Source organism: Lagenorhynchus albirostris, chromosome 2 (assembly GCF_949774975.1).
Source record: "Lagenorhynchus albirostris chromosome 2, mLagAlb1.1, whole genome shotgun sequence".
NCBI lineage: Eukaryota > Metazoa > Chordata > Mammalia > Artiodactyla > Delphinidae > Lagenorhynchus > Lagenorhynchus albirostris.
The window spans coordinates 120,461,520-120,479,379 of NC_083096.1; the positions used below are offsets into that span (position 1 = coordinate 120,461,520).

General features: G+C 36.7%; 1 protein-coding gene across 1 annotated transcript in view; it reads right to left on the reverse strand.

Moving 5' to 3' along the window:
* Positions 1-1,340: 1,340 nt before the first annotated feature.
* MSH4 (mutS homolog 4) overlaps positions 1,341-17,860 on the reverse strand; it is a 93,704-nt gene continuing 77,184 nt past the window's right edge. Inside the window, exons 17-19 of the mRNA XM_060139736.1 lie at positions 7,277-7,451; positions 5,829-5,917; positions 1,341-1,610 (exon numbers count right to left, since the gene is read on the reverse strand). Coding sequence (XP_059995719.1) covers positions 1,419-1,610; positions 5,829-5,917; positions 7,277-7,451 — 456 coding nt within the window. The 3' untranslated portion in view covers positions 1,341-1,418. The remainder of the gene's footprint in view (positions 1,611-5,828; positions 5,918-7,276; positions 7,452-17,860) is intronic.

Genomic DNA, 17,860 nt, shown 5'->3' on the forward strand with positions numbered 1-17,860 from the left:
AGGAATGACTGCATAAAATATAATTCATTTCAAAGGCTGTGAATTTAAATGTGACTAATGGTCAAATTCAAATACGGTGGTGCTCTATTTCTAAAACATGAGAATAGGAAATAGAAGTAGTCTAATAAGACATTTAGTATATATCTAACGTAATTATTAACACTAATTTACAATTATTTTTCAAAAAAATTATGTGTCTTTCAAATTATAACTTTTTCAATATATCTGGCAACTAATGTGTACTTAGAATGCTGAATAAAGTAAAAAATATTAGTATTACATTTTATAAAATAAAATATGTATATATTAACAAAAAATAGGGCCCTAATAAGTCTGTGAACAATTTTTTGTAATAGTAATTCACAGTAATACAAATAACTATGAATCTTGCAGCTTACTGAATGTATACCCTGAGTTCCAGACACTTAAGTTTCCAAGAGTAATTTCCCTACCTTAGGCCTTTGGGCTGAGATTATGTGAGTAAGTCTTCTACTGAGACGGAACTATAGAAATAAGGTGTTTGAGAAGACAATAGCTCTTTGCAGTTACTGAACAACTGATGGTCTTCCATTTTCTTTTGTCCATTTATAAAACCAGAATGACCTTTGGGTTAACTCTAAAAGGTGTGAGCCACATGCCTGTGGAAACACAATTTTATAAAATGCTCCCTTGTGAAACAACAATTAAGGCAAACATATCAATATTACCTTTCTGCTGCCTTGTTTACTCACCTAAAAAAGATGGTCAAAAATGAAAATTTGGAAAAGGGAAAAGAGAAGAAGTTGGTGAGTAGAAAATGGAACACCTGGCTATTTGGTAACTACTCCTCGCAGAAACACTCTCTGCATTACAAAATATCTATTTGCTGAATTTCACCTTTTAGAACTATACTGAATGACAAAAAGAATACTTTAAAATTCTCGGTATCATTCTAACAAACTTCAGAAGCATCCAGTGTTGGAATTTGGGTGTATTAATTAAGACATCATTAAGTCATAATAAGAATGTAAAAGAAATATTCCTTCTGAATAACAGTGTAAAAGAAAACTCCGCCTAAGTTTTCAGACCTGCAAAGAAAGATTTCTTTTAGTTAAACTATTTATGATAACATTTTAAACCATAACTTGTAAATATAAATAAACTTAACATGAAGTTTCATAAATGAGAAAAAAGTGTCACGTTACACTTTTTTCTAACATAAAAATCAGTTCTTTAAATAGTTCTCATTTTTTAAGTTATATAACAAATATTTTCTTATATAGAACATATAGATGATAATTCTGAGGTTAATATAATGTAATTTTCAATTAAAATACAAAATTTAACAAATATTACTTTCTTTTGCTCTTGGGAAAAATGAATTCTAGGTTCCTCATATTAAGACATATTATTTCATTAGTATAAGATGTGAGTTGCTATTATTCTTCAGTGTTTCCTGAAACTTGTTTAGCCCTGGGAAAATCTGCTTCATACTTCTTTTTGAGATTACTTAAATATGTTCGTAAACTGTCTGGATCCAATTGAGAGTTTCGAGCAGTTTGAACGAGCCTAGTAGCTAGATGGTACACAGCTCTCTGTCTTTCCATCTCAGGGGTACTCCTTTGGCTTTGCTGTTATTGAAAAAATATAGATAAAAATTAAAATATAAATACTATCATTTTTATTTTGGCAATATTCTATCTCCTTTCATAGAAATAAGAACTCAATGGTTAACCAATCCCTTTGGATAAGTCAGCCCCATCCAACTAGCTAATCATGTACCAGAAGAAATAAATATTATTTTGGAGAATAACATTTCTCATGAGTATTTACTACCTTATGACAGATCCTTAATCCTTGAAAACCACTTCTCAATGAAAAAAAAATCTGCTAAATGGTCAAATATCTCAACACAACACCAAAGAGTAATAGAAAATCCACAGAGTTATGTTCTACAAACACTTTCTCATCAAAAAGGTATGGGAAAATAGCACTCTGCTCATTGCTATGCAGTATTCATAATTTTAAATGTCACTCAGAGTACTACTCTGTATCTCCTACTTTAATTCCCCAACAGATAAACTAGTAGACAGAATGGGTCATCAGTAAACTGCTTGTCCCTCAAAACAGTTCATATATAGGATTGCTAGAGCCTAAAAGAAAATACTGCCTGAGGGGTAAATTACATTTTTAAAATAAGCAACATAAATTGCTAGTTGAAATTATGTCTTAATTATACTTACAAACTATACTTGAGGATACCCAAGAAATAATGTTTAAAATGGGAATCTTCTAATACTTTGGAAGACCTTTAGAATTCAGTCCTTGAATACCTCCCTTCAGGGTTGGGAGTATAGCTAGAAAATTCTACATTCATTTCTTTGCCTGAGCTAGAAAGAGGAAGCAGCATTTTCAATCTTAACTATGTAAAGACTTAGCTTCCATTCACTAAAGGAAATACAATCCCTTCAACTCCTCAATAGCCAAGAATTCCAGATATTTCTCTACTTTCACTATAGGAAAAATGAATACGACTCCATGAGGTAGAATAAGATTATCATATATTGATCCATCCATCTATTTGATACACTGATTGATCAACTATCAGTTTATTATTTAAATGACAGTTATTGAATATCTATTATTATCTATATTCCAGACCCTATAACTTGCATTCATGACTATGGGGGCATACAAAAATGTCATCCTGACGTGATAATGGAAGTCAAAAAGCTCAGTCTTACAGTGAAACAGACATGTTTACAAGCAACTGATTAATCATGAAAAGTCCCCTAAGAGGGATATAAAATGTTCAGAGGAAAGAAAGTTCACTTCCAGCTTGTGTCAAGAAAAGCTTAAATAGGATGGAGTACTTGAAATGAATCTTGATGGACAGAAGAGCCTAGAAGGGAGGGCATTCCAGATGGAAGAAACAGAGAGAACAAACACATTAGAAAGTATGGTACACAATCAGGTCAAAATGATGAAATGACAAGTAATTCAATGTGGCAGAAATGTACATTATAGTTAAATTGAGTAATGTTATACAACACTGAGGTAGTAAACAAAGGGATATCATAAAGCAGTAGTTAACAAACTTTAGTTTGCTTAAAAATCATCTGAAGACTGGTTAAAAATGTAAATCCTTGAGCCACAGGAGACCCTTGAAAATCTGGGATGGTACCCAGTATCCCAGGTGATTCTAACGTAGGTAATCCTCAGATTACATTTTGAGAAATAATCATAGAAGACTTTCAACATTAGGCTAAGGAGTTCAACTTTTATTTGGTAAGACACAACTGAAAATTTCCGAGCAGGAAACAACATAAGAACTATGCATTAGAAGACAATCTTGTAGAAGTATGTAGAATGGGTTGGAAAAGAGAGAGAACCTACTGCTTAGTCCTAATGAGAGGTAATTAAGAAGAAGGATTCATAGCTCTGATGGGTCACTAGGAGATCTGAAAGTGAAGAGATGAGAAGATTTTTCAAAAGATGATAAATTTAATTTCGAACCTACTGAAGAGTGAAAACATAAATTAAGATTTCAAGAAGAACTATGGATAAAAATATATAGATTCAGAGTCAAAAAGAAATGAAAGTGGAGGCTGAGGAAAGGTGAGATCAGCAAGAGTATAGAATTTTTTTTTTTTTTTTGTGGTACGCGGGCCTCTTACTGTTGTGGCCTCTCCCGTCGCGGAGCACAGGCTCCGGACACACAGGCTCAGCGGCCATGGCTCACGGGCCCAGCCGCTCCGCGGCATGTGGGATCCTCCCGGATAGGGGCACAAACCCGTGTCCCCTGCATCGGCAAGCGGACTCTCAACCACTGCGCCACCAGGGAAGCCCAAGAGTATAGAATTTTAAACAAAGAAACAATGGTAAAATCTTAGGAATACTTCTGTTTGGTAGGTGGAATAATATAAAGCACTAGTGAAGAAAGGAAAGAAGTAATAATCAAAGGGGTAGGAGAATAAGAACATCCAGGAGAGGACAATTCCACAGTAGCCAAGACAGGGAAGAATTATGAAAAGGGAAAGAAGGGTAGTGGCAAATGCCGTAGAGGGAACAGGGAAGATGAGAAGTGAAAAAAAGGCCATACAATTTTATGAATAGTTAGTTTTTAAGAGGAAACTTTCTGTGGAGTGATGACAAGATCCAGTTTGCAAGTGGAAAATGGAAGAAGCAAGTATAGATTACTCTTGGGAAACTGGCAGTAAAAGGAAGAGAAATATAATTTGAGAAGGTAAAAAAAAAAAGATTTATTGGGAAAAACTTAACCATATTCATAGGGGAAAAAAAAGCCACTGAAAAAAACACTAAGAAGAAAAACTGATGAAGAAACTGATCTTAATCGAGATGTAAAGAAGGTAGAAAAGTTAACCTTAAAAAGGTTGAAAGGGGCTTCCCTGGTGGCGCAGTGGTTGAGCGTACGCCTGCTGATGTAGGGGACGCAGGTTCGTGCCCCGGTCCAGTAAGATCCCACATGCCGCGGAGCTGCTGGGCTCGTGAGCCATGGCCGCTGAGCCTGCGCGTCCGGAGCCTGTGCTCCGCAAAACGGGAGAGGCCACAACAGTGAGAGGCCCACGTACTGCAAAAAAAAAAAAAAAAGAAAAGGTTGAAAGGTAATCTCTTCCTCTGAAATAGGAAGGAAGAGAAATAGGTAAAAAACAGAAATTCCAAAATAGAATTCTGAAGGAGGAAAAGGTTCAAGGACTCACCAGGATGACCTCAAGTCTCTCAAAAAGTATAGGAGGTAAATTTTTTTGTAGAGAGTAAGGTTATTGAGGGCTCAGGAAGAGTAGAAACATTTTGAAAGAGTTACTATAAGAAACCACATAGATTAATGGGACAGAAGAAAAAACTATTCAGTAAAATATTCAACCAAAGTTAGTATATACAAATTTGCAGTGGCTAAAATTAGCCTGAATATATTTTGAGCAGCATCAGGAAATCCAAAACCTAGAAGGCTACTGGAGAGGTTGCCCATAATTGGAATTTGGCAAGAGGAATTCTGAAGAACTAGGTAATGAGAGGTTCTTTCGAAGTGAAGCACTGCCAAAATTACTGGCAAAGGAATTCCAATGGAGTAGTTAGGCAAGTAGAGTCGTAAAAGCAGTCTAGGAGGTCAAAAGACTGAGGAATGCGAAAGAAAAATTGAAGGCAGGTTAAGAAAGAGTGAAAGACACAGGAAACTGTTAATACTGAAGAAAATTTCATACTGCACCTAGCATAGTTTACTGAACACACTGGATTCTTAAAACAATATAAGGCAACTTGATGTAAAAACCTGAAAAAGGATTTCCAAATTTTCAGTTAACAGATGTGAATTCAGTGTTGGATCTACTGCTTCCTAGCAAATCACTTAAGCTCTATGAACCTCAGCTGTAAAAATGCACATAAAAATAATACCTTTATTATTTATCTTTTATTAGACCTAACTGCTTCATGAAGAGTTACAAGGCTTATATATGATAATGGATAGAAGAGCTTTGAAAACTATTTAAAAAGACATGAAAATGTTGTGCATAGTGATTTTTATTTTTAATGCTTACTTTATAGAGATTTCTTTTCTTATCATAAAGTCAGTGTAGTAACAAGTAGGAACACAACTGTTTAACTTTTGTCTCCTATCTTATTAGTAGGTATGCTGGGAAAAGTTATAATAGATCAAACCAAAAAAGTTTTGAGAAGGAAAAAGGATTTTCTTTATTTAGGAATTAGGTTTTTGTTTTAAATATTTTAATTATTAATTATATATATTTAGATCCGAGGCCATAATAAAAATGTACACTAAAAGTATTTTCTTGAATTTGAAAAACAATTCTTATTGCTAAAGAGTTTCTTACCAAAATTTGTCTGGTTATTTGACTTGTGATTTCTTTGGCATCCAAGACAATTGATGGTGGGAGTGACGACACCTCTGCAGCTTTTAATCCTAAAATTATCAAGAATGGGGCTTCAATATTATTATTGCTGGTTTTGTTAAGTTTGTTTTAATCAGTATTAATCTTTTCTTCACAGACTTAAATTTCCTTTCTTAGATATTTATGAACTACTTAATTCTCAAAATTAAGTTTCCCTAATTTCTGGATGACAACTTACCAATTATGAGATTTAATTACTTGCTAAGACATTTAAGACAAATTAGAATATCAATTACCTCTGAAGATACCTCTGAGATAGCAGAAAACATGATAGGGAAAGGAAAAGAGGTAATAAAAAATCAAATGGTAGTAATAACATTGAAATTCCAACTACAAATTCAGTTGGTTTATAGGTCAAAGGAAATAACAGGTTTTTCAGGGTAGAAGAAAGTGTAGTCAGAGATAAGCCTACAGCTGAATATTCATCTATCTAGCGGATCAACGAGGGAAGAATTTCTCTGAAGACATAATGGTAGGTGACTACTCTTCATGCAAATTCAAATACCAACTAGTATTCTCATGTTCCCAGATTTTTATTGTGTAAATGCCTTATAGACTTTCTACTATGTGCCAATAGTTCATTTATTGCTTTAGAGGCAACAGAAGCAACACTAACATTTATTTAGAAGTTACTAATTGCTAGGCACTATGCTAGGCAGTTTGTATTTGATAATTCATTTAATCTTCAGAAATCCACATATATCACCATTTAATAGATGAAACTGAGGCTTATAAAGATTGAACATCTGATACAAATTAAGTTATCCATTTGATTTTCCCATTTCAAATAGCAAAACAAAGATGCTATTTTTACCCTCACAAATGTCACATTCATAGCTAAAATAAGTTTTGGAACTTTATGTGTAAAATTCAACTGAAAATTTCCTCAATCTGTGCCACTTTACATGTCACAAAATGATTTAGATAGAAAATATCTAACCAAGTTTATGAACACACATAATTTGGTAATACATTCCATTTTAAGACTTAAGATTTAGTTATCAAGTTCCCTGAATCTGAAGAAAACAGAGGGATGCTGTTACTGAAAGAGTATCTAAGAAATACATAATTTTCAATTCATTATATAACTTGCAAATATAAACTAACTACATTTTTCTAAGGATAGAAACTATACTTCTGGGACTTTCATGTATTATAATTCTACATAGTTACTGTTAATATGTTTTAAAATAAGCTTAATATATATAAAATGTGAGTTTGACATAGAAAATACAGTCTTAGATCATATAAGCACTCAAAAGAATGAAAAGGAAAGTTGCTTAGACTGACAGTCAAGTAAAGAGAAGAAAGTTTGTCTTACAAGAATATGTAGTGTTTCAGTGTATATATATAATTTCTATATGCAATACCATAATTTTTTTCTTCTGTAAGTCCCTTAGAAAGTTTGTAGGTATACAAGATTGCTTCTTTATTTCTTGAGGTGTTCTCTACATGTTGAACTTCAAAATGCACGTTTTCTACATTAGGATATAGAACATCTATATGGCATAGTTCCAGGAAATGTGTAGCGAACAGTGTAAATGCCTAGAATATACAACAATGAATATCAGTATTTTTAAATGAACTAGAAAATTTTATTTTAACTATTTAAACATAAATTTTTAGTTTAACCTTCTAAGTAGCTTAGCAGAAATGTAGAAATGAAACTGATGAACTTTGACGCTAACATGGTCAATTAATCTTAAAATGTTTTGAAATTTTATATTCAATGAAGAAAAAATATTTATTATGATTACACACACACGTATGTTATGCTATGGGAAAGAGAACAAATGCAAAAATCCTAAAAAAAGAAACCTGAAGATATTGAAAGGATGAAGTTTACCAGAAATAAAGCTACTAACTGAGGTAATCATTTATTAGAGAAGTAATCCACAAATGAAATAATAAAATTTCCCTCAACTTTTAAAAACCTTTACTTTAAAACTAGCTTCCTTCCATATAAGTAGTTTTGGGAAAGTGAAATCAATGGATTGTCTTAGATATTTGAAATTGCAAAGGTTTTTGCTTTTATATTTGCATTGTGTTTGGGAATAGGTAGTTAAGGGGAAAAAAGGTTGAGGACACTGCTTAGTACAATGATTCTTAAACTTTAGTAATCCCCTGGAGAGCTTGTTAAAGATGCAAATTCTTGGTGCTTATCCCGCTCACATTCTAACAATCAGCAGTGTAATTTAGGGCCCCAGGGAACTGCATTTTCCCTAAGTACTTTAGGTGATTTTGATGGAGGTGGTTCAAGTGACTTTTGACCAGCGCAGTGGCTTCCTGCCCAGAGTTACTGAAGCAGAAGGAGATATGGCTCTAACTCGTTATGTTTTAAGATACAAGTGAGAAACTAAATAGGTGATTAGTGGAAATTTTAAATATTAAGACATTAAAAAGAAAATATCTGACTGGCAAATGGCTATCAACTATGGAAAGGGGGTAGCAGAGGGAGGAATGGTTTTGTATATGACAGAAAAATAATAAATCTCCAAAACTACTAAACAAACCAAAAGGTATAAAACAAACCAAATTTACAAAGCAACACGAAAATATTCAGAAACCCAGTAAACTATCAATATTTAGAAGCTAGAGACCATGTTCATAATAACACTAACATGCTCAAATTTCATATATCAAATCAATCTATTCTAGTAACTCTGTAAACTCTATTTCGGGTTAATTAGACTTAACGAATAATTATTCAGGACCTTTATATTGCAAGGATTGTGCTAGGCACTAAAGATACTAGATTACAAATTAGGCTCCTTAAAAGTAAGTAGCGGGCTTCCCTGGTGGCGCAGTGGTTGAGAGTCCACCTGCCGATGCAGGGGATGCGGGTTTGTGCCCCGGTCCGGTAAGATCCCACATGCCGCGGAGTGGCTGGGCCCGTGAGCCATGGCCGCTGAGCCTGCGCGTCCGGAGCCTGTGCTCCGCAATGGGAGAGGCCACAACAGTGAGAGGCCCGCGTACCGCAAAAAAAAAAAAGTAAGTAACAATAATTATATTTTTACTATCAAGCCAGCTGCTTCAGGATGGTGGAGAACATAAGACAAGTGAATTCCATGAACATGGGCCCATTGCTGCATTGCATTTGTTAGGAAGTGAGTTCCTTAATCAGAAGCAATTCTGCAATTCTGTGTGGAATACTGTGATGGTGGATAAAGCATTCTGTTAAGTTCATGGGTGGTAGTTTTTGCAGAAGCCACATATGCAGGGAAGGCAACTCTGTACCCACAGTAAGTATCTAGTCCAGTAAGAACAAGTTGCTGCCCTTTTCGTGATGGAAGTGGTCCAACATAATCAACCTGCCACCAGGCAGCTGGCTAATCATCTTGGGGAATAGTGCTGTATCAGAGGCTCAGTGCAGACTGGGCAGGTTGGCCATGGTGAGTGGAAATTTATTTTGCTGAGCCCCTACACAACCTCCATCCATGCTACCATGGCCACTTTGTTCATGAGCCCCGTGGGTGATGGCAGGGGTGGCTGAGGAAAGAGGCAGACTGATATCCACAGAACAGGTCATCCTATCCAGTTGATTATTAAAATCCTCCTCTCCTGAGGCCACTCTTTGGTAAGTATTCACATGGGACACAAATATATTTCCATTTTTTTGCTTATTCAGAGAGATTTACCCACATCCCTCTTCCCCAAACATCCTTGTCACCAATTTTCCAAAAATGTTCCTTCCAAGTCTCAGCCATACCATTGGCTACAGCCCATGAATTGATATGTAATCACACAACCGGCCATTTCTCCTCACAAGCAAAATAACAACCAGGTACAATGCTTCAAGTTCTGCCCAGTCAGACAATTTTCCTTCACCAGTGTTCTTCAGGGACTATAAAGGGACTATAGTGCTAGAGCTGTCCACTTTTGGGTAGCACCTGAATATCATACAAAATGATCTGTAAACAAGGTAAGTCTTCTCTTCCCCTGTCAACTCTCTATAAGGCCACAGGTACAAGGTGAAAGAAAGTAGTTTAGTAGGAGTGGGGACCATGAGTACTTGGGCCATGCCTTCATGTAACTTACTTGTGCCTTCAGGGACTTCTCAGGCCCAATCATGTATATACCCCTTCCATTTGATGATGGAGTGCTGCTGTGCATGCCCAACGTTATGGCTGGTGGATCAGATAACACCCAGCTCATGATGGGCAGCTCAGGTCACATGATAACTTGGTGGCCCGTGGTTAATCATTGTGTCTCTACTAAGGCACAGTAGCAGGCCATGAGCTGTTTCTCAAAAGGACAGTAGTTATCTACAGAGGATGGCAGGGCTTTGGGCTTTGCTCCAAAATCCTAATGCCCTGTGCTACAAGTCACCTACAAAGGGCCTGCCAAAGGGGCCAAATAGCATCTCTTATCTGTCACTGATACTTCAAACGCTATTGGACCTGCTTGATCATATGGCCTAAGTAGCAGAGCAGCTTGCAAGGCTGAACCTGTTGCAGAGCCTTCTCCCGCTCTGAGCCCCATGCAAAACTAGCAGTATTCAGGTCACTTGGTAAATGGGCTGGAGTAACACATCCAAATGAGAAATAGGTTGCTTCTAAAATCCAAAGAAGCCAACGATGTATTTTGCCTCTTTTTAGCTGTAGGACAGGCCAGGTGTAACAACTTATATTTCACCTTAGAAGGGATAACTCAACATGCCCCATGTCACTGGACTCCTAGAAATTTCACTGAGGTAGAAGGCCCCTATACTTTTTCCCTTTTTTACATTTTTTAAAAATTGAAGTATAGTTAATTTACAATATCGTGTTAGTTTTAATTGTATAGCAAAGTGACTGAGTTATACATATATGTATATTCTTTTCCAGATTGTTTTCTATTATAGGTTATTATAAGATATTGAGTATACTTCCCTGTGCTATGCAGGAGGTCCTTGTTGTTTACCTATTTTATATACAGTAGCATATATATGTTAATCCTAAACTCCTGATTTATGTCTCCCCCAACCCCTGCTATCCCTTTGGTAACCATAAGTTTGTTTTCTATGTCTGTGAGTCTATTTCTGTTTTGTAAATAAGTTCATTTGTATCATTTTGTTTAGATTCCACATGTGAGTGATATCATATGATACTTGTCTTTCTCTGACTTACTTCACTTAATATGATAATCTCTAGGTCCATCCATGTTGCTGCAAATGGCATTATTTCATTCTTTTTTATGGTTGAGTAGTATTCCACTGTGTGTGTGTGTGTGTGTGTGTAGACACACACACACACACACACACACATATACATACCACATCTTCTCTAGCCATTCATCTGTCTATGGACATTTAGGTTGCTCCCATGCCTTGGCTATTGTATATAGTGCTGCTATGAATACTGGGGTGCATGTATCTTTTCAAATTATAGTTTTCTCTGGATATATGCCCAGGAGTGGGATTTGGTGGATCATACAGTAGCTCTATTTTTGGTTTTTAAGGAACCCCCATACTGTTCTCCAGAGTGGCTGCACCAATTTATATTCCCACCAACAGTGTAGGAGGGCTCCTTTTTCTCCACACCCTCTCTAGCATTTATTATTTGTAGACTTTTTAATGATGGCCATTCTGACTGGTGAGAGGTAATATCTCATTGTAGTTTTGATTTGCATTTCTCTAATAATTGGTGATACTGAGCATCTTTTCATAGATGCCTGTTGGCCATCTATATGTCTTCTTTGGGGAAGTGTCTATTTAGATCTTCTGCCCATTTTTTGATTGGATTGTTTGTTTTTTAGATATTAAGCTGTATGAGCTGTTTGTATATTTTGGAGATTAAGCCCTTGTATGTAGCATCATTTGCAAATATTTTCTCCCATTCTGTATAGATTGTCTTTTTGTTTACGATTTCCTTTGCTGTGCAAAAACTTTTAAATTTAATTAGGTCCCATTTGTTTATTTTTGGTTTTATTTCTATTACTCTAGGAGACAGATCCAAAAAGATATTGCTGCAATTTATGTCAGAGAGTATTCTGCCTATATTTTCCTCTAGGAGTTTTATAGTCTTACATTTATGTCTTTAATCCATTTTGAATTTATTTTTGTGTATGGTGTTAGAGAATGGTCCAATTTCATTCTTTTACATGTAGCTGTCCAATTTTCCCAGTACTACTTATTGAAGAGACTGTCTTTTCTCCATTATATATTCTTGCCTCCTTTGTCATAGATTACTTGACCATAGGTGAGTGGGTTTATTTCTGGGCTTTCTATCCTGTTCCATTGATTGGTTTTTTGTGCCAGTACCATACTGTTTTAATTACTGCAGCTTTGTAGTATAGTCCAAAGTCAGGGAGGTTGATTCCTCCAGCTTCGTTCTCCTTTCTCAAGATTACTTTGGCTATTTGGGGTCTTTTGTGTTTCCATACAAATTAAAAAATTCTTTGTTCTACTTATGTAAAAAATGCTATTGGTAATTTGACAGGAACTGCACTGAATCTGTAGATTGCCTTGGAGTACAGTCATTTTAACAATATTGATTCATCTAATCCAAGAACAGGGTATATCTTTCCATCTGTGTTGTCTTCAATTTCTTTCATCATCTTCTAAGTTTTCAGAGTACAGGTCTTTAGGCCCCTGTACTCTTGTTGGATTTATCTCCCCTTTCTGATACACAGATGTCTTACCAATAAGTCTAGAGTAGTTGCTACTTTGTTCTCACTAGGTCCAATCAGCATAATGTTCTCAATGTAATGGACCAGTGTGATATCCTGTCGAAAGGAATCAAGATCCTTACAAACTAGATTATGACGGAGTTGGAGAGCTGATATACCCCTGAAGTTGGACAGTGAAGGGGTACTGCTGACCTTGCCAGCTGAAAGCAAACTGCTTCTGGTGATCTTTATTGACAGGTATGGAGAAAAATGCATTGGCTAGATTAATTAGCCACATACCAGGTACCACGGGATATGTTAATATGCTCAAGCAATGAAATCTCATCTGGTACAAATAGCTGCAATTGCAGTCACCACCTGGTTAAGGTTACAATTATTCATTGTCATTCTCCAAGGTCCATCTGTCCTCTGCACAGGCAAAATAGATGAGTTAAATGGGAATGTGATGGGAATCACCACCCCTGCAACTTTCAAGTCCTTGATGGTGGCACTAATGTCTCCAATCTCTCTAGGAATGGGGTACTGCTTTGGGTTACTATTTTCCTACCAAGAAACAGTTCTAGTGGCTTCCATTTGCTCTCTCCTACCATAACAGTCCTCACTCCACAGGTCAGGGAACCAATGTGAGGATTTAACCAGCTGCTGAATACACATATCCCAATTATACATTCTAGAACTGGGAAAATAATCACAAGATGGGTTGCATACCCATCGGGCTCACTGTAAGATAGACCTGAGCTAAAACTCCATTGATCATCTGACTTCCATAAGCCCTGCCCTGACTGGTAAACCACAGTGATGTTTTGGGTCTCTGTAATTAGAGTCAGTTCAGAGCCAGTGTCTAGTAGCCCTCAAAAAGCCTGATTATTTCCTCTTTCCCCAATGCACAGTTACCCTGGTAAAAGGCTGTAGGTCCCTTTGGAGAAGGCTGGGAGAAAAATTAACATAAAATATTTTTGGAGTGTACCAGAGTCCCTCCTCCTGGGGACCTGGCTTCCCCTTCATTTAAGAACTTCTAGATCTGTAAACTGGCTCAGATCTAGAAACTGGCTGAGGGGCCCTGACTCTCTTTTTTATGGTTCAGGCTAGACTTTTGTTCACCTGACCTAAAACTTTTCTGCTTATCTAGAAGATCACATACGAATTTAATAAGCTTCCTTTCTATTTCACTTCTAGGGACACCACAATCAACTAGCAAATGCCATATGACTGCCCAAGTCAAGACTATTCTGATTGCTGCTTGGACTCTGCTGTCTGTTTTGGTAACCATGCCTGTCTTGCCTTTGGTAGTAGAGTACCATCCATTGGTACATCCTGCTATGGCAAGATCCAATTACTCCCACTGTATTCAGGTTTCCTAATTCAGTGACTGCAGTTTCCACTGTAAGATATGACCTACAGAGAAGAGTGATCACAGAGCTCTTTAAGGATGTTGGGGCTCTCCTCACAAATTTATTTCTCACAGTCATAGTGAAAGGTATGTCTTCTGGACCCTTGCAGAGTAGGTGAGTAGGTCTTAAATGACAAATCCATAACATTCCGATCTCCCTAATCCTCTGAATCTTTTCCTTTACATTAAACCAAGGCAGATACAGCATTTGCAAGTCACTCACTATGGGCTACATTTTGGTTCATGTTTCAACTAACGAACCAAACATCCTGAGCTGCAACATGAAATTCAAAACCTCTTAGTGGGTACATATCAATAAATTTGGCCTTATCCAACTTCATGTTCCTTCCATCATTATCCCACATCCTTAATATTCAGTTCCATACATGTTCCCCAGATTTCTATCTGTATTTACTAGAAAACTCAAGTAGTTCTTTTGAAGTGTAGTGTACCTCCTCATGGGCCACACTTCATACCTCACCTTTACGGGCCTGCTGGGACCTGAGTCTATTTATAGTTTAGAAGCATAGAAGGATGGTAAGGGTGGATCCTGAGGAGAATTAGCATTGTTTTACATGGCAACTGCCTTAGGGGAAGTCATTACAGTTTCTTCAGACAAAGCAGACTTAATCCCCTCATACGGGCTGGGGATGCTACTCACACTGAGGGTAGAGAAGCCTCTTCCACTGGCAAAGAAGACTCATTAGAACTTAGAGGTTCAATGTCCCCAGCTTTATTAGAGTCTTCCCACATGTCTCCACTCCAACCTTCAGGATCCCATTCCTTGCCAATCAATGTTTTGACTTTAAAAATAGAGTCGCTACTATGTGGCTGGGAGTTCAACTTGCACTGTAATTCAGCCAGTCAAAGAATGAGACTCTGGGTTTGATTTTCAGTAACCTCAGGCTATAGGAGATAAGAGTCTCCTTCAGGACATACATAGAAGCTTTCAGGTCTTTTAGGCACGGATTTACTCAGAAATTGAATTCCTGAACTCATCTTTTCTTTCCCCACTTTGTTCAGCAAATTAGAAGCAACCAGCCAATCTCATTATATTTGTTAGTTTGCCAAAAACGTTTGAAAGTATCATCTACACAGTTACCCAGCTCCTTGCTTCTTATAAGTGGTTGATTAAGAATATCCAATGGTGGGACTTTTGTGGTGGCACAGTAGTTAAGAATCCACCTGGCAATGCAGGCGACACAGGTTCGAGCCCTGGTCCAGGAAGATTCCACATGCCACGGATCAACTAAGCCTGTGCACCACAACTACTAAGCCTGTGCTCTAGAGCCCGTGAGCCACAACTACCGAGCCTGCGTGCCACAACTGCTGAAGCCCGCGCGCCTAAAGCCCGTGCTCCGCAACAAGAGAAGCCACCACAATGAGAAGCCTGCACACCACAGTGAAGAGTAGCCCCCACTTGCTGCAACTAGAGAAAGCCTGTGTGCAGCAACAAAGACCCAATGCAGCCAAAAATAAATTAATTAATAAATTAATTATTTAAAAATTTTTAAAAAAAGAATATCCAATGGTGATATCTTGCATATTTCTATTGCTAGATCACACTATGGACTACCAGTGCTTTCTTTACTACTGGAAATAGAGTCATTAGTATCTTTAAATCTAATTAGCTTAGAAAATCGATTCTAGAAACTCCAGAACTAACTCAAAACATTCATCCCTAAAATTCTGTTCCCCTAGAACCACTCTTGATATTAAAATCTGTATTAGTCAGGGTTCTCCAGAGAAACCAATTAATAGGATATATTTGTGTGTGTGTGTACGTGGGTGTGTGTCTGTGTCTGTCTGTAGAGAGAAAGAGAAAGATTTATTATAAGGAATTGGCTCACATGATCATGGAGACTGACAAGTCCCCAAATCTGCAATCATCAAGCTGCAGACCCAGGAAAGCTAATGCTGTAGTTCCACTCCAAGTCCAAAGGCCTGAGAACCAGGAGGGTCGACGGTGTAGTTCTAGTCTAAATGTTAGCATGCTCAAGACCCAGAAAGAACTGATGTTTCAGTTCCAGACGAAAGGCAGGAAAGAACCGATGTTCAAGACTGAAGGTAGTCAGGCAGGAGTTTCCTCCTACTCCAAGGGGTCAATCTTTTCATTCTATTCAGGCCTTCAACTGGGCCCCACTCAAAAGTGACTGGCTAAGGCTCACCCACATTAGAAAGGGCAATCTGCTTTACTCATTCTACCAATTCAAATTCTAATCTCATTCAGAAACACCCTCACAGATACACCCAGAAAACGTTTGACCACATGTCTGGGTACTCCATAGACCAGTCAAGCTGACATATAAAATTTAGCAACACTGTTACTAATTAGCTTTTAATCCCAATAAGTAATATATGCATCTTATTTATATGAGAAATTCTTATCGACTGAAACAGATTCAGAATTACAAAGACTAATGTTATCTATTAACATTAGTTCTGATTCATCACATATTCTTCTTTAAGTATAAAATAAGATTTTTCTCAAAAAAGAAAAGAAAAACATGAAAAATATAAAAAAAGAAAAAAAAAGAAAAAAAGATTTTTCTCATTCTATATATAATAAATCACTGTGGACTCATTTAAGGTATAGAACCTCATCTTAGGGATATTTTAAGGTACTTTAAATATAGAAAAATATTTTTATTTAAGTTTTTTCATACCAGTATATATTTTGAGTGATTATCTAAAAAGATATTTTACAAGTTACCTTAATAATAGAGCAAAAATCATAGTTTGTTTAACATAGTTGATTTATGAAAAAACATTTCCTTTAAAGAAGTGAAATCTCAGCTAAGTAGATTTTCCATAAAGTGACTTCAGATACATAATTTACTTCATGTTGTGACATCACAGTCAATGTTATTACACATAGAGTCAATTATTGAAATGTTTTCATGTTTTGCTATTTAATTTGATTAAATTAAAGCCAAGTGACTAGTTTTGACATTATTTTTATTTCTTGATTTCCTCCTTTCGTTTTGTACATCATGACTATCATATTAACTGTTCTTGCTTCCATCAGAAATGAAGAAAATATAAATGCTATGGTATGTTTTTATTAACTAAAATTGTTTAATGAGCCATTTTGTAGGTGCCTGTAAAATCCAATTGTAATGAATTTATAAAGGATACATCAAAGAAGGACTCAACACATTATTTACAATAGCCAAGGTATGGAAGCAACCTAAGTGTCCATCAACAAGTATATGGAGGGCTTCCCTGGTGGCGCAGTGGTTAAGAATCCACCGGCCAATGCAGGAGACACGGGCTCAAGCCCTGGTCCGGGAAGATCCCACATGCCATGGAGCAACTAAGCTCGTGCACCACAACTACTGAGCCTGCACTCTAGAGCCTGTGGGCCACAACTACTGAGCATATGTGCCACAACTACTGAAGCCCACACACCTAGAGCCCGTGCTCCCAACAAGGGAAGCAACCGCAATGAGAAGCCCGTGCACCACAACCAAGAGTAGCCCCCGCTCACTGCAAGCAGAGAAAAGCCCACGTGAAGCAACAAAGACCCAGTGCAGCCAAAAACAAAATAAATAAAATAAATTTATAAAAACAGATATGTGGATAAAGAAGATGTGGTATATATATATATATACATATATATATCACACATACACACACAGTGGAAAACTACTCAGCCATTAATAAGAATGAAAAATTCTTTAATTGAAGTATAGTTGATTTACAATGTTTCAGATGTACAGCAAAAGAATATATATATATTATTTTTCAGATTCTTTTCCATTATAGGTTATTGCAAGGTATTAAATATAGTTCCCCGTGCTACGGTAGGTCCTTGTTGTTTATCTATTTTGTATACAATAGTGTGTATCTGTTAATCCCTAGTTTACCCCTCCCCACTTTTCCTTGGTAACCTTATGTTTGTTTTCCATGTCTGAAAAAAGAATGACATTTTGCCATTTGCAGCCACATGGAT